General features: G+C 40.0%; 1 protein-coding gene across 1 annotated transcript; it reads right to left on the bottom strand.

The window, feature by feature from the left end:
- Positions 1-1,519: 1,519 nt before the first annotated feature.
- On the bottom strand, positions 1,520-23,927 carry si:ch211-39i22.1 (skin secretory protein xP2). The gene is made up of 12 exons (XM_044215954.1): positions 23,582-23,927; positions 14,891-15,009; positions 13,874-14,204; positions 13,074-13,165; positions 12,730-12,856; positions 11,866-11,901; positions 9,789-9,899; positions 8,018-8,044; positions 7,458-7,478; positions 5,611-5,727; positions 4,562-4,621; positions 1,520-4,397 (listed from the first exon to the last, which is right to left on the bottom strand). Exons 1-12 carry the CDS (start codon positions 23,643-23,645, stop codon positions 4,369-4,371), a joined length of 1,134 nt encoding a protein of 377 aa, XP_044071889.1. The 5' UTR covers positions 23,646-23,927; the 3' UTR covers positions 1,520-4,368.
- Between the last annotated feature and the right edge of the window lie 134 nt (positions 23,928-24,061).

Below are 24,061 nucleotides of genomic sequence, written 5' to 3'. Positions count from 1 at the left end.
AGGTACCTAAAAACCCTAAAACATTGGGAACCACTGTTTTAGAACTTCAGCAGGATGAACCTCCCACCAACTCTTCATCCTTATTCATAGTCCTCTGCTTTACTTTCCTGATGATGATGCTGATGGATGGAAACATGTAACCCCTATTCTAAACACTCCTCAGCTACCCTGCTATTGTTTTATATTGCATTCATACTTATAGGCTACTGTATGAACATTTTATTGTATTAAATGTTCCAGGATTCAGTCCAAAGGAGTACAATTTGGATGTATTTGTACCTTACTCAAGATTCCCATTTTGTGCAACTTTACTTCTTCTCCACCACATTTTAAAGGGAAATTACTTTATCGACAGGAAAGGCACATGACCTCCCATCACGTTGTCTGTGAGTTGTGGGCAGTTTAACTAAAGAGTGATGTTTCCTTCTCATATTGGGTCATTTGAATAATTGTTCTGACAGCAGAAAAACTGAACAACTTGTCTTCTTCTTTCTTGTCCATTTTGTGACCCTTCAGATTTATCTTGCGACCCAGGTTGGGGACCACTGGTTTAAACAACCCAACAGTATGGGAATAGTAGGTTGACATAGATGCCGCTTGGACCGGCTACAACATTAAACTGCTGCTGTCACAGTAAGTCAATAAATTGACACTCTGGAACCATTCTTTACAACTATACCACTTTTACTTGTAATGCAGTATTACAATTCACTGGGGTACAGGTACTTTTATTTGAGTAAATGATCTGAATGCATCTTTCACCTCTGGTATTTTTACCAGTACGTTTATCTTGCAGACACCCACGCAGAGTTTTATTGTTTCAACCATGAAAAATAATTCAGTCTGATTTACTTGGAACCAAACCAACCCACGTTATTGAGTCAATATCAAGTCGCCATAGCCGCTCACAGTGCTGGGTTTAATTAGGTGGTTTACAGTTGGTGTGAGTGTAACGGCTGATGGGTATGAAATGAATTTGTGTGCACGTACAGGAATTATGTGTGTATACGATTAGCAAGAAAAACCTACGCAGGTTCCCACATTTTACTTCTGAGGGCCTCAGGTGTATCTTTATGGACCTGTCAGCATCAATCATTCACAAAGCTCGAAACCTTGTGTATGAGTTTCCTTCTATAAATAACTGACATATCAAGCATTTCAGGTCTTATGACGCCTGTTTGTTTTTTGTTATCCCTGAGCTTCCTTAACTTTCGAACAGCTTGCAGGCACTTAAGAAAGTCACAAACAGAGAGAGAGAGAGAGAGAGGCACACACAGCTGCACAAACTTTATATGAAGGTGTTTTTCTAATCAATGGAAAAATTGTAATATATACTGTATATTATCATTCTATAAGCTCAGTGAAGCATAAAGTAGACCTGTTGACCTCCTGTGACATGGTTTTGTTTGAATGAGTTCATTAAATAAGGTAATTTAATGTGTGATATTATAGGAAAACACACACACACACACACACACACTCCAGACAAAGATATTTGGCAGGGAAATAAAACACCAACTCCCACGAAAACTGTTTAATTGACTCCTCAAACATTATTTACACAATTCCAGAAGAACAACACAAGTGCCAGATGACAAAAATGAAGAAGACAGTTCTTACACAAAATAAAAACATAGAATATTTAAATAAAAAGGAAGAGTCACTAGTCTATATCAAAAATGAATTGTCTAAATATGTTTAATGAATCAAGATGTATACAGGATAGGAAAGTGCTTCTCCCATAGAGATTATGTTATTAAAATCACCTGCAAAACATCTCTGCTTGTTTCAATCTTTTCTTTCTGACGATTTCATTGTTCTTTGTTTTCCTCTCTGGAATATTGAAGAGGCAGTATAAGGCAGGACTGTTCAGCGCCATGATTGATGCCTTAGCATTATCTGGGAAGTGCACTTCAGGACCCAATAAGTTTACAATTTCCTTGGTTTACATTCTGGTTTGGATGTTGTGCTCAAATCATTTGTGTTTACAAGGAATGTGACTGCTTGGGACTAAATGTAGAGTGGACCATAACGCTCAAAACACAAGCAGTCCTTGTTCCGTTTTTAGAGATGTGTTGTTGTTTCAGTCTCCTTTACATTAAATCAGTCCCAGTAAGGTTTCTGAATGTGCACTACAGGACAGCAGAGTGCTCTTGTTGATTCCTATTGCAGTGCGCAAAGGGGGCGAGTACTGCGTTTAAAGGAGGATGTTTTGTTTTGAAGGCATCAGTGGCTACATCTGAAAGCTTGTACTGTTATTTAATGGGTATTTTGTGCATTATCACTCCATGCCATTGTAGCAGATGCAGTAAGAGATTTCAGACACACTATCCACTTTGTTCCAATGTGTCAAGAGAAACTCAGTCTATCACAGATCACGGGATAAGAAGGCATTTCAAACAGAGCTTTGACCTGGCGTCCAGCCCACAGTTTATACAGTAGGATAATTGATACGTGACATCACAGACTATTAATATTTCTCAGCTTGAGGCTAGGCTGTTAGCAACAGTCTCTGTCCTGTATTGCAGCTATATGGTGCTTTACAAGTAACACACTTTACATGAACTGCAGCACTGTGCAACCTCTATAACCCTATTATCAAAGTTTAAAGGGAGCAGAGCAAGTACAAAACTGCAAGGCAACAAAAAGACATTCAGAAGTTAATATTTTTTGTGCTAGAGGCAAAAAAAAAAGTTGGTCTTTTTTAAATGCAGTAGTGCTGCTTCTGAGGCATTTCACAATAATAATCACAAAATACCACAGCAAACAAGTTGACTAAAGACTACCTGTGTCAGCTCTGAGGCACCACTGCTAAATGTAAAATTCATATAAAAATCACAGGTGAATGGTGTTTGTGACGTGGAGATATGAATGATACAAAAAACACTGTGACAGCAACTGGCTTGCTCAAATAAAAAGACACACAATGAGGAGAGTTTTTCCGCTGAAATTAACGTAGGCTTTTAAAAAAGTTTGGAATGTAATATTAGTTTAAAAAATACTGGAAATAAAACAGCAAACTGGTCCACCGTGAACAGATATACAGCAGCAGCTGTTGGAATAATGTACAATAATGTAAGAGTTTCACATACACAAGCAGTTTGGTGTGAGGCTTTTCAACCACCAAAATGATCATTTATGAATCAGTTAAGATCATACATTCCTCAATTGTCTTTATTGTGATACATTCATCGACTATTTTGCCTGTTTTCACTTTTAATGTGCCAGACCTCTTCCCTGTGTGTCCGTAGATTGGTCAAGCCAGGCTGTGTCAGTGAAAGGCACTATAGAGGAGAAATTACTGCATCACAACTAGACTGACACATACTTCATCAGAACAAGGTCTAATACATTACTACATGGCCTCTTTGTCCAAGTGAACATTCATCCATTGACAGAAACAGGGTTGGGCTAGACTTCACTTGTTAAAAATGTCAAATCAAATCAAATAAATTGATATGTTTTGAATACTTTAATCAATTTGCAATGAGTCTGTTACATTTGGATTTTTTTGTGTTTAATTGGAAATTTCACTTATCTCCTTTTAATTTATCGAACTGACTAAGTCGTAGTGGAAGTCACCCAACATGATTTAAAACTAAGCCCCTTCACCAATCAAAAAAGACACACACACAAACACATACACACACACAGTGACATCAGTGGCCCACTGAACACGCGATGGACCACGTAACAGCGTCCCCAGAATCCTAGGATTATAATCTTATACTGTTTTTCCTAACCAGAATCCAGGAAACACAGTGGTAGTTATTGAAGCCCCCTGTTATTCATTTATCCTGCATTTGTACTGCAGAAAATTACAAAGTTAAACGTTTACAACATCAATATCTGTCACTGGTTTATATCCACACTGAATTACTAGAACTGGATAGTAGCCATACAAATAAAATAAAAAAGGTAGTTCTATAATTTAGCCATCTCATGGTCACACTGAATTTGAGATTGAATCTCTTTAATGTCCACTCAATGTCCACCACAAAAAAAGTTGCTGGATTTGGTTTAAAGTAGAAAGTTTGACCAATCATTTTATTAAATTCTGTCCTATGTTGTAACAATCATAAAAACCCTAAGGTTCCAGACATGTATTTACTTTCTTTTTCTTATCTAACTCATTTTCCCCACATATATGCACACACACAAGAATGAACACACATACACACACACATACAGACACACATGCACGTTCACACAGACCAACATACATACACAATCCAACAGACAGAAACACACACAGCCCTACTCTGGGGCCTCACAGTAATCTAGCTCTACAGAAGATAGAGCCTAACAGTGAGATCGCCACTTTGCTTGCCTGTAGTTGGTCCAGGCAGTCATGTGATCATTGCTGGTCTAGGAGGAGTTCAGCAGGTTGCTAAGGACTGCAAAAAGGAAAAAAAATACACTGTAAAAGGTAAAAACATTTCTGTGCTGCATGTTTTTTTATCTGTATCTTTTTTGATTTGTATCTTCTTAAAATGCATTTTGTGCGTGTTTGTGTGCGTGTGTGTGTGTGTGTGTGTGCGTGTGTGTTTCTGGGTCCTACCCTGCGGATCTGACTGAGCCTCTGCTGCATCAGCTTTGCGTGCAGCTTCTGGATCTGCTTCTAAATCACAGAGATTGACAAAGTCAGATAGACGCAAAAACACAGAAAAACAAAATGAAGCAGACAAGTCATCACGTGTCAGTTTGGATTTCACAAGTATTTAGGTAAATTACCATAAATTAAGTATGACAGTGAAAGCATCCAGGGGGAGTTTCTGAGGATGTTAATATTTCTCGGCTTAAATTTCTTATTATAACCAAGCTAGTTTAATTTTTTTCTGGTGTAAAAGCTCTAAACTACTCGTTTCTGAGCAGTCAAGCCTTCCTATTTACTGTCAGTGGAGCAGCTCCAGGCTGTATGCGCTGATTAGGTTGCCATTTACAATCCTAACCCTCTATCGCTTAGGGAGAGTCATTCATATTTATGAATACTGACTGTCTGAGCTGTCTTAGAAATTTGCAGGGGAATAAGATAAATGAATCTCTAAAAGTGATGTTAGATCACTGATAAATACTAGCTATTAATATAAATATTCACAGTGCAATCCTTATTCTGAGTCTGACTTGCTAAAGCTGAATGGCCTATTGTTCATGTTGACTGTAAATGAAAACTTTGCTGAATTGATAGTATTGGTATGCAGGATGTGTGTGAGTTGACTGAAACTGACAACACTTTCTAAGGGATAAAGCTGAGTCTGCTATGTATCAAAGAAAGACTGCTGACCTCCAAACCTTGTTCAGTGTCTTTTACTCTTCCTCAGTCCAGACCAGTGACTTTTAAACATTTCCAGGCATGGATCTAAACAAGCCATACAGGCTCAAGTTGTGCTTTTGCTTAACAGCTCTTATAATGTGGGCACCAAATGGCACTAGAAAAACAACAAAATCTTGGCTTGCAGGTCAATGTTTAAGAAACAAGAGTCCAAAGGAATTTCTTGTGTAAGTGCTGTAATCCAGTCAAATATCAAGCTTTGTGTACAGCAGTTAATTATCATGCTATTTAGTTGTTGTTGTTTTTTTGGTTAGTTAATTAGTCAGCAAGATAATTACCCTGTCTATTTTTGAAGCACAGTTTCTTCTTCTGATAGGTGAAGTATCCAACGACTGCTCCCACTACAGCCACTGCAACTGAACTCACGATGCCTGCTAAAGAGGCGGAGCTTGCCTCTGTAGGAAAACAAACAAACAGAATAGATAATTGACACCAGTGCATCAGAGCTGCAAAAGCGTAGTCAACCTTGTCAATATCATTTGAAAATACCATTTGAACTTAGTTTGAGCATGTCTTATGATACAATTGTGTAACACCTACTTATGGAGATTGTAATGTTCAGCATCACCACATGGGTGCCATTTTGCAGTTGAAATAATGAATGGCAATTCAGCAAAAAGGCTCAATGATATGCCATAATCTGTGCGTGTGTGTGTGTGAGAGAGATGCTTGTTCCAGCATTTTCTGATCCTATTTCGCTCACATATCCTATAATTTAGACCCCTATAAACCTTCACAGTGACAGCATACTGTAAATCTGTCTACACCTGTAACCCAGTTACTATGACAACATCAATCTGAATAGTTTTCGTGCTGTGTCATAGCATACACCGAATACCTCTTATAGTCTGCTAAACAAAAACACACATACAACTTACAATGCCCTGATGACCATAAAAATGATTGATAAATCCTATTTAAAGTACATTAAAAATATTAGTCAGTAGTAAAAGTTCTGCATTCAAATGTTTATTTAAGTAAAAATAATGAAGTATTATCAGCAAATTATAGTATAGGTATAACAGAGTTACAAATGATTGTGTACTGTTAAATTGTCCCATATTATTGTTTTTCCTCATTGTTCGCCCTGACATCTCTAAAAACTAGCTCTTTATTGTCCTTGCAGTGGCTTCAGTCAACGCAGAGTAATAATGGCAGGATATGCTGAAGTGACAATTCAGAGAGAGATGGCGGGAGAAGGGATGTTGGGTTGTAAAGTGAGTCAGCAACTTAAGTACACAAGAAAGAATGAAAGAGCACAGTAAATCCAGTGATAAATAAAGTTAAAAGCTGAGAAAAACAAGGGTGTGGCATGAGTCGGAGAACTTGCGTGACTCAAGATAAATTTAAAAAAGTGAATGAGTCAGTGAAATTAAGTGGAATAAAATGGGAGAATGTAGTGAGTCAGTAAAAGGAAGTGAAAAAAGGTGCAGACACTGACAGGTATGAACATGCATGTGCACAAATGCAGAACATGGACACATCAGTTTAGTGTAAAAAGTTTGCATGAACACGCACACATACATCAATGGGAACCGTATGTTGTCAGCAGCCACAACCCCTATCACATTACTATATGCTACATGGCTGAGGTCAGAGGTCAGAGAAAAATCTGGTAGCTACAGTAGAGTTTGTCAATATATCACAAGATTTATCACTTGTCTATGTCACTACTTTCATAGTAGGATTTCTTTGGAATGGTTTTTGAAATGCTTGACAGTTAAAAGCTACACTTTAAATTTCAAGTCCTACAAGCCTTCCCTATAATACACATTGTTTAAGAGTTTTTAATACATTTACTATTTTAGAACAGACAAATTTTAGAACAGGTGACTTAATGCTTTCAGTCATTTGGTTGAATTCTGCCGCTTAAAGGTACAGCCATCCCCGATTTGCCTCCTTTGCCTGAACTTGTCATTTATGAAATTATACAAACATACTTATTGAAGTTCAAAGGATTCAAGTGTAAAAAAAAAGACATGGAAAAAGTCATGTAGCAGCCGCAGTAACAACCCACCCACACTTTGAATGACACAAGACAATAGGGGAATGCTTATGCTGCAGATATGTTTGGGGCAGTGCATGTGTGGCTTAATGTGTAAAAAAAACAGGAAGGATAACTCACCTTGGGCTTCAGGTTTGTTGGCTGTTTAAAACATAGGAAACAAAAATATGGTTAGCAACATGAAACTGCACCATTTACAAACTGGTTTAACAGTCGTGCATTTTGGTAAATGCACAAATATCTCTGGAATTACCACAGCAAAGACTGATTTGCAAATGAACACTGTGGGAGTTAATTTAACCGTTTATTTAAACAGGCACCTGTCGTTCAACTGGATCTGTTTCCAGTTTGAGAACAAGGAACAGAAGTAGCACTTCCAATAGATGTTGCGTGACTACACTTGAGAATTCAAGGTAATACTCTAAAAGAAGGACAGTTTCAAATAGTGTTTGAACTAAAACAATAGAGGAGAGGCATTTTCCGCTGAGTCTTGTATCCTGTTTTTATTGTCAGAGGCATGCCAGTAATATCCTGTGTGTTTCACCAAGTTTCAGAACTACATAAGCCCTATTACTACTGCTGCAGTAGCTGCGAAGCTACTACTGTATCTAACGGGGATTTGTGTGATCATTTTTGTTGTTATTATGCATATTTTGACCATGAAAACAAAAAAGCCTTACCATCTCCTGTGGCACCAGCAGAATGTGCTAAAGAGAGAAAGGAAGAGAGACAAGTGATTAAAGGAGGATGGAGAGAAAAGGCATTATCATTTCAAGTTTAAATGTGTAAATGATGCTGGTAAAAGCACTGTGGCAGAGAGGACAGAGGAGAAGAGCCAGATTATTCTCTTTGTGGTAGTTTATACCTCGGAGGCATTAAGAGGTCTAGAGTTTCTGTCCTAACCAGTCTGGAAACACACACACACACACACACACACACACACACACACACACTCTGCATGAAATATCCATTCATGGAGAGGTTTTCAGAATATCAGAGAGATAAAATATCTGAGGGAGACACACACCCTCTATGTCTCTCTCTCTGATCTTTGATTCGATCCATTTGCAAACAACCCCGTTATCTCCTTCTGTGCTGCCTGTCTGTATACGCCTGTGACATCACGGCTGCCCTCTACCTGCTTCAACTTGACAAAGCCGCTAATAACAGAGCGCTTAAGAAGAGCGCCATTCACTAGATTATAATGATTATACCAACCTAGATGAATCAGCTTTCAGATGGGGAATAAAGGGTGAACGCTGAGAAAAGCTGCTTCGGGAAAATCAGCGCTGAAGCGGTGCTGTCAAATTGTGTTTACCCAAGAGGTAACACGAGACAATTAGGTCTCTTGTCATGGGAACAAAGCTCATTAAAGCAGAACAGCATTCTCGCAGTACAGAGATCCACCAGAAGAATGTCTAAAAGCAGAGATTATGAGGCCTCGTCGACAGGCCTCTGTCTTGAAGTGGCCTTGTATTACGCAACATTTGGTAGAAGTGTAACTTTGTAGAGTTGATTCCAGACTACAGCCAGTACACATAAAGATGGCTGCCTCGTGATTAGATGTTAATGTTAAGTAAAAAGACTTGATGCCCGTTACAACAGAGAGATCAATGACAAAGGCAGGATAAACTTACAAATGCCTTTTTTGTATGAAGGTAGAAAGTGCTGAATGGTATGATAAGCCTATCTTAGCTCAATATGCAAATATCTATGATTTCTATAAGCTGCTTTGCTCATATTAAGTAGGGAAGTACAGTACAACTTTAAACCTCTCCAAGGATTGATGAAGTTGAACTAAGTCATGTTGTAATTTATATATTGTGACGGCCCTCTGGCCTGTGTGGTTGTACCTTGATTGGTCCTCTCTTGCAGGTTTGTCTAATTGATAGGTGGGGCTGTGCACCTGGGCTGTCACTATAAAAGCTGCCACCTTAGCCCTCTCGGAGAGACTCTCTCCATTAGTTTTGTTTGGTTCCTTAATCATTTCTTTGCAATTTAATTTATGTATTTTTTTTTTAAATAAATCAGTTTTTTATGTGCATTTTTGGTGTCTCTCCCTTACTTGCCATGGCCCTCTGAGCCAGTCATGACAATATTTATAGTCATTTATTTCAGCATTTACAAAGAAATTAGATCATATCAAATGTCCCATCCACTCCCTGTTTAGATGTGCAAATGTTGCCAACAAAAATTATTAGGATTTTGTATGTATTTTTCAAAACATTTAAAAAATAACAAGCGCAAAGTATTAAGCCCTCCATGTTAGAGAAGGTGTAATGTTATTTCTCAGAGTGGAGATGCTGCTGATCCCATTGCCATCCAGTGACTGTGATAAGCGAGGCTAATCTTGCTGTTCCACAGAGTTTCACACTGCATGCAGAATGATAAAAAAGGCATCTGTGAGATTCCAGTAACTAGGAAAGATAGTACAACTCCACTAAAACTGACCCGTATCTCCATCAGTGCCCTCAAGTTCAGAACTGCGGCTCTTTCCTGGCTGTGCCTGGTGGTCCACTGCAGTCCCTCCTGGCAGAGCATCTTTCAAGTTCAATCCTGCATCTGAAAAAATAATTAGATATCATTAGTGACAAAAATGCAATATCAATCCCTGTAGGGAAATTCTCTTTTCACCGTCCCACCCAAGAGTGATATCTTCCAGATGTTCACCAAAAACATGTCGTCTCTCTAACACACTATACCACACCATATTAAACTATTGAATGATAATATCAACCATCATGGAAGCACTCCCCACTTCAGTCCCTCATGACCCCTAGTGAATGCCCAGCAGAGATGTCCTCGATAAGAACTCTGAAACATTACCTGCTCCAAGAGTGACAGTGATCTTGTGAACTAGTGCTGACTTTTTTATTTATTATCTGTCAGGAACAATATCTTACCCATACTCTATATTCATCAGGGGAAAACCCAAGTGATTTATACAACATTTGTGACTCAGAGTACAAACAGTTTTAGGCTGGGCAGGGCGAGGTAGGATCGGTGAATTATTTTACGGCTGATAGAACCTCAGAGGCACAATTATGCAGCGACCTATTCTTTCACCTAAAACAAATCCTGACACTAAATCATAGTGAGTAGGTATTGTGCTCACATTGTAAAGCACCATTTGTCACAGATGAGTCCACAAATGATAAGTAATGAAACCATATTTTGAGCCAAGTTTAACTCCGATACTCTCATTATTCTGTGTTCATTTCTCTCTACTGATCCTCCTTTCTTATTTTATACTTGATCTTTCCTGTAACCTCACCACCTTCTCCTCTTTTTACTTTCCCCTTGCATCTACCTTTATCTCTTTCCTTTTGTTTTTACACCTCAGTGTGCCTGTACCTCTCCTTTCTTCATCCTCCTTTCCATTTCTCAACTCTTTTCCTCTTGTCACCACCGTGCGAGAATGTTCCCCTGCCAGTTATCACATGGAAGAAACCTTCCATAGCAACCATTTCCTTAACACTCAACAGCACCACTTGTCTTAGTTTTAGTACTATTAAGAGAGAAGCTAATGCCAAACATAAAAAATTCTTGACAATTCCTGAGTGACGGAAAGGAGGATGTTTTGCTATACAGCAGGTAAAGACAAACAACAACACTACTTGGGACAGAGCAAGAATTCAAGTTTGAGAAAGGAGAGACAATGGAAAAGAGAATACCATTATATACCAAGTTAAATAATAAAGGCTGACACTTTGATTGTGATAAAAATCACATTGAGGTAATTTAGGAGGTTTTCTTACTCAAACCATACCGCCCCTAATTTAGGAGGTAAAATTCTGTGGACCTTAATCCCACTTCATAACCTTCCTAAGTGATTTGTGCTTTTTGATAGAAAAGCACATCTGCTTTCCATTAATTTGTTCAGAAAATAGGGAGTTGCAGCAAAATGATACATGATATCTCATGAAAGCAGGACATGTACATTTTTAAAAATGACTGATAACACAAAATGATGACAACAATAATATGATGGGTATTCCCGGGGTCATATGATGACACAGTGGAGATCTAATATGCTTTGAAATACTGTAGTAGGTTCAGAGTTTGGGGGAAAAACACAACAGAAGTATTCAGTCAGTTTAGCTCAAACACAATCCACACAGAGCGCAGTGTCAAAAGTTCTCTCTAGACACAACTACTAACACTGTTCAGTGATTTTCAAGCTATTTCCCACTCAGAGCCCACTCACTTTCCATTTTCTTAATGTTTTTAAAAATGCTGCTATGTAGGATTTCAACATTTTCATCTGTCACCAGCATCAATTAAACAGGTCAGCTTCTTTGTGGATTCATTGTTACTGTAGTTATTGAAAAAATGATTTTAATTATGTTGTCCTAAAGTGCTCCTGTATGATGAAAAGAGCTTCTGAGTCTTAGAAGTAATTATTTGTGGTGCGCCTTCGTAAGTAGTTTGGCTGAAGTGAGACTTGGCTCCAGAAAGGTTAAGGTTTATAAATTGTTGACTTGCTGAGTAATTCGGTAAGAATGAAATGAAAAAAAAATCTTTTTACCTGCTTTCACCTCAGGTTCAGCCACCTCCACTTTAACTGTTGGCAAAGACAAAGAACAGAAGAGATGGTGTTTTCTCATCTCAAAAGGAATTTGTGTTTTCACAATGTAATTCTTCATATAAAAGTGGCTACAAACATCTCTAGCACTGACAGAGTAATACATATACATTAAAAAAATAAGCTGAATTAAGCTGAATTTATTAAATCACTAAAGCCCTCACAGCTTTGGAAGAAGAAGGAATATGCCAACTTCTAATTTCTCTATATTACACTGTATGTATGTATGTATGTATATATATGTATATATATATATATATATATATATATATATATATATATATATATATATATATATATCAAAGCATCATGTACTTTGAATATAGGAGATATGACTTAAAAAGCCTGTTGCAACCATAACACAACATGACATGTAAATTAGACAGAATGTACCAGAACAAAGGGGCAGAAAATGAAGTTTTTCCAAAAAAGTTTGTATATTTTCCCAATGTAAAGGACACGCACATGCTAAAGAGGTGAGCTCATCTACAGTACAGAATACATGTTTTCAGCTTTCTCTACAACTCCTCTATATGTTCGTGTAACTTTTAATCCTTACATATACACACCTACAAGTTACATACTCAAAAATGCCTTAGCATGAAGCAATTTATAAGTCACCCACTGTCTCAGGGCACTATTCTGTAGCAGGGAAATTAAGAAAAAAACATGGAAACAAGCATGGAAATTCTTGCTTTCATGAATGACACGAGTCTCAGTGGCGCTGGGATCCTCTTTGCCTTTTTTTCCCTGTGAGTGCATGTACGAGAGTGCACAAAATAGGCACACAAACATCTATACTCTTACCTGTAGGGTCAAGGACTGGCACTAGTTTTTCCATTTGCTCTGCATCAGCAGCTGGAACAGTTGGTTCTTCCTCATTATCTTTTGCAGCTGGATCTGTCTCTGGTGTGGCCTCATCATCATGTCCACTCTATTAGAAGTGTATTATGTAGCATTTAAACATGTAGAAAGGACACATTAACTTCTCATTAGTATACAATTGGAGCTATATAAATCGCAGCACTTGAATAATATGTGCACTATACACAGCATGTCAGCAATCAATTATATATAATTGGAATGGGGAATTTGTTAGAATACAGTAGGTTTGAATAAGATGTTCAAGACTTTCTAAAACTGCTACTGACCTCCTGAGCAGGTGTTGGGGTAGGTTCCTCCTCTTCATTGGCAGATGGTTGCTCAGTCTCTGTATCCTTAAACTCTGGATCAGCTGCAGGCTCTGGACAGGAGAGTGAAACAGAGAGGAGGGCAAGGATTAGATCACTGATGTGTTTTTATCATCCATTTACCCAAGGTGTTATGGCATGGGCCATGGTGGCTTGTTTTACTGCGCTGTTTAATGCAAGCATTTTGCCACACATTCGCACATTGACAAGTTGAATGGAAGGAGCAGGTAACACCTGGAAAGGGGAAATTCAAGGAACAAATGAGGAACAAACTTAGAAGGCCTTATTTGTAAAACTTTGAATCTCAAAATTTGAGATGGGCATCTCAAAATTTGAGATGCCTCATGCTGGTAGGCCTCATGCTGAATCAATAGATTAGACTGACTGATCAGATTTGTTCTTCATATTACAATCACTGTTGCTTCTCAGTATTAATAATATTAGCTCTGCTAGTATGGGAGTGTAGCATTAATGTGGAGGACATCATGGCAAAAAGTAGAATCCGCTCACTGTTTTTATGTTGCAAAATTATTTTTTATTCTCTGCTGCTGTGCTAAGAGAGAATATTTGATTGATCGAAAACATTGCACATCAACAGTGAATAAAAAATCATTGTTGGAGCAAAGAACAGTGTGCAGATTCTACTTTTTGCCAGTGTAGGGTTTGTGAAAAATAAGAAAAAGTGAGGACATTTACAGTATTGTATTTGTGTCAGAATAATCATCTGAATTTAGCACACAACATCTTTATTGCAATTTCACCTTGTGTTGTTGCAGCTGCTTCTGCCTCTGTGTCTGCTGCTGCTGCAGGAGTCACTGGTTCTGCGTCTCCATCAGCAGGAGTTACTGGTTCTGCATCCCCTTCTGCAGGAGTCACTGATTCTGCATCCCCTTCTGCAGGAGTCACTGATTCTGCATCCCCTTCTGCAGGAGTCGCTGGTTCTGCATCCCCTTCTGCAGGAGTTACTGATTCTTCATCCTCTTCTGCAGGAATCGTTGGTTCTGTGTCTCCATCGGCAGGATTCAGTGGTTCATCGACTCCGGCATCAGGCTCAGCAGTGGCCTCAGGCTCAATCACCACTGATGGTATTTCCTGTATTTAGATATACATCTCTTGAAATTACGTTCACATAATGACAGTCAACAGTCAGTGAGAAAAGGACACAGAGCTGCCATTTCATTTCAAGCCAATAAAATTAAACTACATAAAACTTTCAATACTAACCAAGAACTAACATAAGGCACACATTTGTCTGCCATTTAATCTGTCTCAGTTTATCAAATTACTGCCTGAGCATTTAGAACTAGATTTTCTCCAGACCTCAGTGACCTTGACTAGATGAAGGTCGCACACAGGCACTGTTACCCTGAAAGACTGAATAATCTAGGTGGCCCAGAGCTGGACAGGGGTTTATAGATATGTATTTATTGTGTTAGTACTGCTGTTGTCAGAGTGCCCAAAACTTCTAGTTGTGGTCTTTGTTTGGAGTGAGGACGAGGGCTAAAGACAAGAAAGTTTGCAATGTCACAGTAACCCAAACTTTGAAAATAACCTGTTTGAACTATATTCACCTTCACATTATTCACCCATACATTATTTAGACCTGTACTTTCTGAGGTTATCTGTTTTTGTACCAGTTGTTACAAAATTAAACATTATTTTCACACAGCCAGTTCTCCAAAAGACATCATGATGGAACCAAAAATGGTTGCTTTGAGATTTGTGATTTACCAGGAGACCTCTACTGAGATAAAAAACTAAATATTTCCATTCTTCACCTCAGCTGTATGGTCAGTTTCCTCGTCAGCAGCAGGTTCTCTGTTGACTTCTGGCGCATCGTCTTCTTCAGGGGCTGAGGTCCCAGGAGTTGCTGCCTCCTCTGTTGGGGCTACATCATCTACACAGAGATGTGTGAAGAAAGAAAGTAATAAGAATAATGAAAAAAGAACACACATGCAGTGAAGTACTGACTACTTGGACATATCACTTTCAAAAAGTGTGTGTGGGGGGGGGGGGAATAAAGGGCTGTCCTAAAAAACTTCAATGCTTCAATAAACAGCACACAACTGACAGAAGCCGGTGCAGCTATCATTTTCTTTTTGAAAAGAATAAAGGAGGCAGACATGGCAACCCAAAATCCATCTTGGTGTCTCAAAGGGAGTTACTCATGCCTTTTGAAGGCATGCAATTTGACAACACAAGATCCCTAAAATTGACTATATTGACCAATATTTTGTGGAACAAGTGGAAATATTATAAGTCTAACCTAAAATAGAACCAATGGAACATAAGACTGGTAGTGATTAGTGTAACCATTGGTAATAAAATCCATCTGTTATCATTTAAAACCATTCAAATCATCTGTCTGAATGGTCGTTAAGATGTTGTGGATTCAACACATTCTCTAACATGACTATCACCGCCAACATAGATACACACACAGCCGCACCCTGGTCTGATTGGTGCCTGATGTTAATGCTCCAGCCACAACTTGATGACAGACACATCGATCACGTCTCACCTGCCTCAACATCATATGAAGTCTCGACCTCAGCACTGGCATTGCAACTCTGTACTAATGAGGAAAAACAAAGAGCATGTCTTTGTCATTGCGTGTGTGAGATGAGCATGGTGTTTGTGTGTGTGTAAGCCAGTGCTGTGAGATTCCCCTGTTCCATGTGAGAAGCTGAAACAGCAAATTGTGCTCTGACTTTGCTCTTTGGTCTACTGATTTCAGCAGCACCCTGATGCTGGTTCATCAGGGTAGTACCTTCTTCCAAATAGTACCAACCATTAACTAAGTAATATAGCCATCTAGACATTATGGTATAAATGATGCTGTGCTTCCCGCTGGCAACACTGGAATAAGAATGGATTGAACAAGTGGAAAAGAAATGTTCAGGAAGGCAGGACAGGTGCCAAAACACTACTAGAAAACTAGAGATTGAAAAATGAACACATATCAGAAAGTAATACGAGTTATCAGGACTTTGCTGTTCAGCACCATAACTCTCTTTCTTAATATGCTCAACAGAAAATGATTCTTCATCTTTTTTAGCAGTTGCTCATTGCCAAGCGACTTTCCAGTGAAGGATCACTGCGTTTGCCAAGTGAGATCGTTTCAGAGTCAGTGAAGCCTTGAGGGAGAGCGGCACCAACACATCTGAAATATTTCCATCACACCGTAAATTCTCTAGAGGCGAGCAGCACTGGTGAAACCCTGGCTTCCTTCACACACACACACACACACACACACACACACACACAACAAAGAAACAAACACAAATTCATACACCAGAATGAAATCCATACACACAGTAGGCAAGTGTACACAAACATGGCTAAACACACACCACACGCACTTGTGTACAGAAACATGATTATGAGACATACAGACATACAGATGCATGATTACTGACAGGGATAAAAACAAGCACTCTTTGTTTCTTTCAGTCCCCGTTTTTCCAGTGAACGTCACTGTACCAACTTGCCATCCAAGACAAATATCCCTCAACAGTTTACTGATGTACAGGTGTGGTGTGTGTGGGTGTTTCTATTTTCATGACTTTTTTAGAAATCATTGTCTTTATCAAACATGTACTGTAGAAGATGTACCCAGTTGATGTGTCTTGCCAGCGTACAGAAGGCTTATGATAAACCATAAAAAAATCTGACAAAACTAGTGTAACAGTGCACAATAACTTTCTACTGACATTTTATTGTTGATTTGTCAGACCAGATCTCTGTTGGTATGTGTATGATTGTGAGTATGTGTGTTTATGTGTGTGCATTTGTGTTTTCACTTTCAGCAAACGTGGAAATGAGTGGGCACCTTTTTTCATGGCATTGTGCTTACCTGCATGTGTGTGTGAGGTATGTGGCTCTCATGTAACTCCTCTGTGTGCGTGCATGTATCGTGTGTGTGTGTGTGTGTCAGAGAGAGAGAGCCCCCCCATACAAACTCTCTCTCTCTCTTTCTCTTGCCACTCCATAGAACATTCTGTTCCCATCTATCAGTTTGCTACTTCCTCTTCTAACTGCCTCTGTTACACACTCCCATACACCCCCCCACCCACCAACACACACACACACACAAACACATACATACATACATATGTGTGTGCAAACTCATAAAAGCACCTCCTTTCAGTCCAAACATACAAACAACCACATATTCACACACACGTAAAGTTTATATGCGCAGGCAAGTTCACATTCACTCTCACACTTTGAGTAAGAGGTGTCCTGTTTTGTGTTAGTGCAGCAGTGAAACAAATTGTTGCACATCCAAACCTCTCTCCCTCCTTCCCTTTCTTTCTTTTAGTTTTTAAGTCTGTCTCCCCCCTTTTCTCTCTCTTTCTCTCTCCCAAACTTTTTACTCCCTTTGTTTCTCTGCCACTGCTTTTCCTTGAGGCTGATGAGTCATCTGTGTGCCTCTGACATCGCTGCACGCTATTGTATGGGACTGTACAGCATGTGCAGTGTTAAACTGCAAAAAGGTCCCCAGAGATAAACTCTTAAGGCAAACCAGTCAACACATGTGGGAAATCATCATAGTGTAGGGTTACATTGTGTTCTTTTAAAAACTAGTCAAGTGGCCTGATAAATTGATAAAAACACTCCCTGGCCACTTTATTAGGAACATCCATACAATCTAATGCAGTCCAGTACAACAGCTCTGCCACATATTCTATATTAAACATATAGTTAAACTTATAACTCTCTGACAGTGTAAATCAAAACTGAAAATTATCTTTGTAGAGGTTGAATTTTTGGCTGAGCTGTTGTATTGGATTGCATTATATTTTACAGGTGTGTCTAATAAAGTGACCAATGAGTGTAGATATCTTTCTATCTTTATTAGGTATTAAATAATCTGACAGAGCAAACAGGTTGAGACTGGACCTTCTAATAGACAAACATATAGCCAAACCAGAAACGTTATTATTTCATTAAATAAATAGTTCAGCCATTTTGGGAAATACACTTTTTTGCTTTCTTGCTTAGAGTTAGATAAGAAGATTGATATCACTCTCATGTCTGTACAGTAAATATGAAGGTAAAGCCAGCAGTCGGATATCTTAGCCTAGCATAAAGACTGAAAACAGGGGGAAACAGCTAGCCTGGCTCTCTCCAAAAGGTAACAAAATCTGCCTTCCAGCACCTCTAAAGCTCACTAATTAACATGTTATATCTCATTTGAAGGGTTACAGGGGGTTATGTGGCAGACTATTTCTTGGCCAGGCACAGTAACTTCCTGCAGTGTTGTCATCATTGTGGTTTACTGGAAGCCAAGAAATAGTCCAGCACATAACTGTAAAACCACAAATTGTCGTTTTTACACTTGAGATATAACTCATGCGCTTTAAAAGGTGCTGGTAGGTGGATCCTGTTACCTCTGGACAGAGCCTAGCTAGATAGCTGTTTCCCAGTTTTCAGTCTTTGTGCTAAGCTAACTGACTGCTGGTGGTAGATTCATATTTACAGTAAAAGACATGAGAGTGGTATCGATCTTCTCATCTAACTCTCGGAAAGGAAGCAAATAAGCGAATGTCCCAAAATGCCAAGCTATTCCTTTTAATCTGAACTTCACTGTACTTGGTGTATGTGTGGGTAGTAAACAGTGGAAATAATAGACAAACACGTTCTAAAACCTAAAATTTTACTTACTGCGCTTAATGCCTCATAGTGAATTGTAACTTGAAGTGAAGAGTGGCTGGTAACGAACAGGAAATGTCTTCATAGTGTAATGGGATATGTAACAATGCCAAAAAGCAAGGTGCCAAAAAGAGCTTAGCATGACATTCTCCCCCTATTGAATACACTGCAGATATCAAGATTGTAGCTTTAATCTGTAACAGGAAAATGTTTCTGTGATTGAAAAAAGTTGACTTTTTTGCTGAAACATAAAACACCCCTTACAAGGTACCATAATAAAGGACATTACTTTCCATTTTCCTGTTCTTTATGTTCCAGCCAGAAGGACTTTAATACTCAACTAATATGGACATCAGCTTTGCTGGGTGGGCACTCTGCATGCATCAGCACTCTTTACAAAATCGAAAATTGTTAAATCAACAGATAAAAAGGGTCAAGGGAAAAGTGGCATAAATTTTGATTAAAAGGAAAGACACATACATAGTATATCATTTAAGTATAAGTGATAGTAAAATATGATAGATATACTTCTGAAGACAATGTCTGCTTTTTATGAACAATCAACATTTTGTGTTAATTAAGCAAGCACTCAGCAAGTTACATCATGTTGGTGAGCGAGAACAGCCAACACAACAGTCTTTTATATACATATACATAAATATATAAATATATTTAAAAAAAACTTCGTCCTTCACCCTCCGCAGGTGGTCTCATCCTTCGAGCTTGGGTCCTCTACCAGAGGCCTGGGAGCTTGAGGGTTCTGCGCAGTATCTTTGCTGTTCCTAGTACTGCACTTTTCTGGACCGAGATGTCTGGTGTTCTTCCAGGGATCTGCTGTAGCCACTCCTCCAGTTTGGGGGTCACTGCCCCGAGTGCGCTGATGACCACGGGCACCACTGTCGCCTTCACCTTCCAAGCCTTCTCCAGCTCTTCTCTGAGCCCTTGGTATTTCTCTAGTTTCTCATGTTCCTTTTTCCTGATGTTGCCATCACTTGGTATTGCCACGTCGACCACAACGGCTTTCCTCTGCTGTTTGTCCACCACCACGGTGTCTGGTTGGTTCGCCATTACCATTCTGTCAGTCTGAATCTGGAAGTCCCACAGGATCTTGGCTCGGTCATTCTCTACCACCTTTGGAGGTGTTTCCCACTTTGACCTCAGGGTTTCCAGTCCATACTCAGTGCAGATGTTCCTGTACACTATGCCAGCCACTTGGTTATGGCGCTCCATGTATGCTTTTCCTGCCAGCATCTTACACCCTGCCATTATGTGCTGGATTGTCTCAGGGGCCTCTTTGCACAGCCTACACCTTGGGTCTTGTCTGGTGTGGTAGATCTGGGCCTCTATTGCTCTGGTGCTCAGGGCCTGCTCCTGTGCAGCCATGATGAGTGCCTCTGTGCTGTCCTTCAGTCCGGCCCGCTCTAGCCATTGGTAAGATTTCTTGATACCAGCCACTTCAGTTATGTTCCGGTGGTACATCCCGTCTAGGGGCTTGTCCTCCCATGATGGTCCCTCCTCCAGCACCTCTTCCTCTGTTCCCCATTGCCTGGGACATTTACTGAGCACGTCATCTATTGGGGCCTATATTTGAGGTACTTGTGGATCTTGGATGTTTCATCCTGGATAGTGGCTCTCACATTCACTAGTCCACGGCCGCCTTCCTTACGGCTAGCGTACAGTCTGGGGTGCTGGATTTGGGATGGAACCCTCCATGCATGGTGAGGAGCTTTCGTGTCTTAACGTCTGTGGTCTGTATCTCTTCCTTTGGCCACCTTATTATTCCTGCAGGGTATCTGATCACTGGCAGGGCGTAGCTGTTTATTGCCTGGGACTTGTTCTTGCCATTGAGCTGACTTCTTAGGACTTGCCTTACTCGTTGGAGGTATTTGGCAGTTGCTGTTTTCCTTGTTGCCTTTTGCCTGTGGTATTCCAAGGTACTTGTAACCATCTATCATACATACATATATATATCAGGTTTCACAAACTTCATGGAAGTTTTAGGGCTGTAATGGTGATTGATGCAGGTGCCACGGTTCTGATATCCAAAGGGTAATATCTTTAAACAGATATTACATATGAATGGACATATCACTTTGCATATGAATGCATCTGTAGGCAAGGAACAAGATTTTGGTATTGGAAGCATTCTGGTTTCCATTTGTAGTTCATTTGCAGTGTAAATAGTATTGACCAATCATGTCTGAGTGGGCTTTGGTTGCATGCAGATAAGCATTTCGTGTGGAGAGCAAATGAGGTGGAATGGATTGGCCTAAATGCCATCTCGGAACCCAATGGCTATCGTCTGACAATAATTTTGCTTTTTAACAATCTCAGAACCCTAGAGATTAGCTTTTTAAAAATGGATCTGCATTCAAATCGTCATCAGACGATAGCCATTCGGTTCCGAAATTGCTAATCAGACTATAAACAATGGCCTGGATATCTGTTATCCGTACATCTGCTGGCTACACCAGAAGCCCCAAAACATTGGCCGTTGCCCCCAGAGGCTAAATCGTCGTCAGACGATAGCCGATGGGTCCCGAGATTGTCCAAAGGGTGACATATGATACAACTGGTTACTTTGACACCTGATACCACTTCTTGGTAAGCCAAATAAAATAAAATAAAAAAAATATTAATTATTTTCACTTCCGTCATATTCTTTTGTTTTTGTAAATTACAAAAGATCAGAGAAGTAAATTCACTACATTTTCAGTTATGTAGCACACAGTACTGCGAGGTCCACATTACATATATAGGAGTCTGAGGCATGTTATCATTGCCAAAGGGAGACTTCCTTTTCTGACTCTTCTGGTTCCTGCTGTGAGAATGAGTGAGATCACCTGGTGAGTGTGGGCGAATGAGTAATATTGCATGTACATGCATGTGTGTGTAACCGATAACCAAGCCTTTCCCAGTAACGGTACACCAGAAACTGTTTGTGTGTTTGTGTGTGTGTGTGTATGTGTGTCAGGTGATACAACAGCACCTCCACAACACATTGTGCTGTCAGGTATGGTTCTATTGTGTGTTTGTGAGACAGAAAATGCTGTGTTTACCCCAATCATGCACACCTTAAAACTGCCCCCATGGGAGCAGAGAGTGTATGTGAGTGTGTGTGTGTGTGTTTCACTTATCCACCAAAAGAGTGATTTATATGTTGGTAGTTTAAGTGTAAACACAGGCAAGTCTACACACACACCCCTGGCACACATCACACAGCTCTTTTTGCTTTCATCTGCCTCTAAAACACACACGCTCTATAGTTGACTTAAACACTCTCACATTAATGAAGCACTCCTAATACTCCCACGTTCTGTACATTTATGTTATAGCCCACACCAACCCACTTTCTTTCTCTCTCTCTCTCTCTCTCTCTCTCTCACACACACACACACTCACACACATACAGATGCTGAGGTCCCTGGGGGAGAGGAAGGCGCTGAAACTAGTTGTGTTGCTGGGTGTTGTCTACAGCTGGAGCTGGATCTAGTTACAGAGACACTCCCTATCCTTCCCTTCTATAGCTTACACAGACTGTACATGATGTGCACACATGCGACTGACCTAACACCCCATCTTTTTCAGTGTAACTAAGAACTGGTGTGTGTACACTTGCATGCAAGCGAGCTAACACACTGATGGAGATTTCCAGCGCCACACTACAACAGTATCCATTGGGTTTACATTGAGGTTACAGTTCAGCAATTAGAGAAAAAGTGTATATGGGAAAGAAAAAGAAGGTAGTGTGTGTGTGTGTGTGTGTGTGTGTGTGTGTGTGTGTGTGTGTGCGTGCGTGTGGATGTATGTGTGGATGCGTGAGGGTGGTTTGGCTGGTAATAAAAAATGAACTGGTAGAGTGAGATTGCCAAAATTTGTTTGCATAATGACGGCTTGTATATCTCTCTGTTTTCCCTCTCAATCGGCTGCAACATTTCTCTTTTATCTTCATCCAACATCTCCCCTACTTTCCCTCTATCTTTTCCCAGTGTCTGTGTTTTCCTCAATGCTTCCTTTCTCTCCCTCAGAGTTTTATTGCGCATTTGAACTATCTGAAATTATTGCATGCGCCGCAGGGAAGGGCAGGGGCCCATGGGCCAGCTGAAGAAGAAGGAAGAGGAAGAGGAGAGAGCAAAGAATTAAGAATTAAGAGAAGAAAAACGAAGATGGGAGATTTAAAAAGTGACAGGGATCAAATAGACAGATAAACAGAGGAAAAAGGAGGGATGAAAGAAAGAAAAAAGGAGGGAATTACTTATGTAAGGACAATGGGTCCACCACACCCATGTAGGCCAAAACTCATGTCCAAAATGATATGGCCACATTACATGACACGCCTGTTTCACTGATGTCTGGGCTGCAGGGCCATGAATAATCACAGCAGGGATGAGGAGTACAGAGCTGGTTTTTATTCATTCAATCGGAACAGATTCAAACAAGCAGAATACAGCTAAAGGTGAATTGACATGCCGCAGACAGACTGGCAAAAGAGACTGCACTCACACACAGGCACCTATGGATGAGTAATGAGGCAGACTGGCAGAGGAAGAGGAAGGAGAGAAAGATAGGTGAGAGCTAGAGGGATATGAATGAGGGGAAAATAGAGAGAGTGAGATGAAGATGACCAATGCAACACAAAGACAGACAGACAGACAGACAGACAGACAGACAGATAGATAGATAGATAGATAGATAGATAGATAGATAGATAGATAGATAGATAGATAGATAGATAGATAGATATCTGAAGTGCATGCCAACATCTGCATACAGCTGAAGACTGGGCTGAATTACTGAAAATAAATCATTACCTTGTGCCTTGGCGCTTGCAGCCAGCAGGCTCCCTAATAACAGAATCCACAGGTATGACATCATGGGAACACGGTGTTCTGGCTGCGAATGAACCGGGGCTCAGACTCCCTTTCCTCGGCGTTCAAACAGGACAATTAACCGGCTTGGAGGATTCAGGTGGATCTGGAGGGCGTGTGTGCCGGTGCGTTCTTGCGCGTCGGATCAAACCCGTGGCGTCTCCAAGGTGCTAAGATGCTCGGCTCAGTGCGTGCTGCCGCGGATCTCTCTTCTTTTGTCTGGATTGGGAGAGAAGGTCCAGTCTTTATTAAGGTGGGCGGGTCTCTTCTTCCAAATACAGGCAGGCAGGCAGCAGGGCTGTGTATGGTGATGTGAAGGCATTACTTTCCCCACTAATCAGTAGCGTTTTTACCGTTACCATTCGATGACTATTACCAACAATTTTGATTGGACCTCGCCTTTATCAACCCCGCTTATTGCTA

The sequence above is a fragment of the Siniperca chuatsi genome, linkage group LG12 (genome assembly GCF_020085105.1).
Source record: "Siniperca chuatsi isolate FFG_IHB_CAS linkage group LG12, ASM2008510v1, whole genome shotgun sequence".
Taxonomy (NCBI): Eukaryota; Metazoa; Chordata; class Actinopteri; order Centrarchiformes; family Sinipercidae; genus Siniperca; species Siniperca chuatsi.
The sequence above is the reverse complement of the archived record's forward strand: the minus strand, read 5'-3'. Positions and strand labels throughout refer to the sequence as shown.

What these genes read in the sequence shown, in the direction of transcription:
- si:ch211-39i22.1 (XM_044215954.1), bottom strand. Translation starts at nt 23,645, where the DNA reads ATGATGTCATACCTGTGGATTCTGTTATTAGGGAGCCTGCTGGCTGCA. An exon ending in TGCAAGCGCCAAGGCACAAG is followed by an intron (nt 15,010 to 23,581) that starts GTAATGATTTAT and finishes ATCTCTGTGTAG; the next exon opens with ATGATGTAGCCCCAACAGAG. An exon ending in CAACAAACCTGAAGCCCAAG is followed by an intron (nt 5,728 to 7,457) that starts GTGAGTTATCCT and finishes GTTTTCCTACAG; the next exon opens with AGGCAAGCTCCGCCTCTTTA.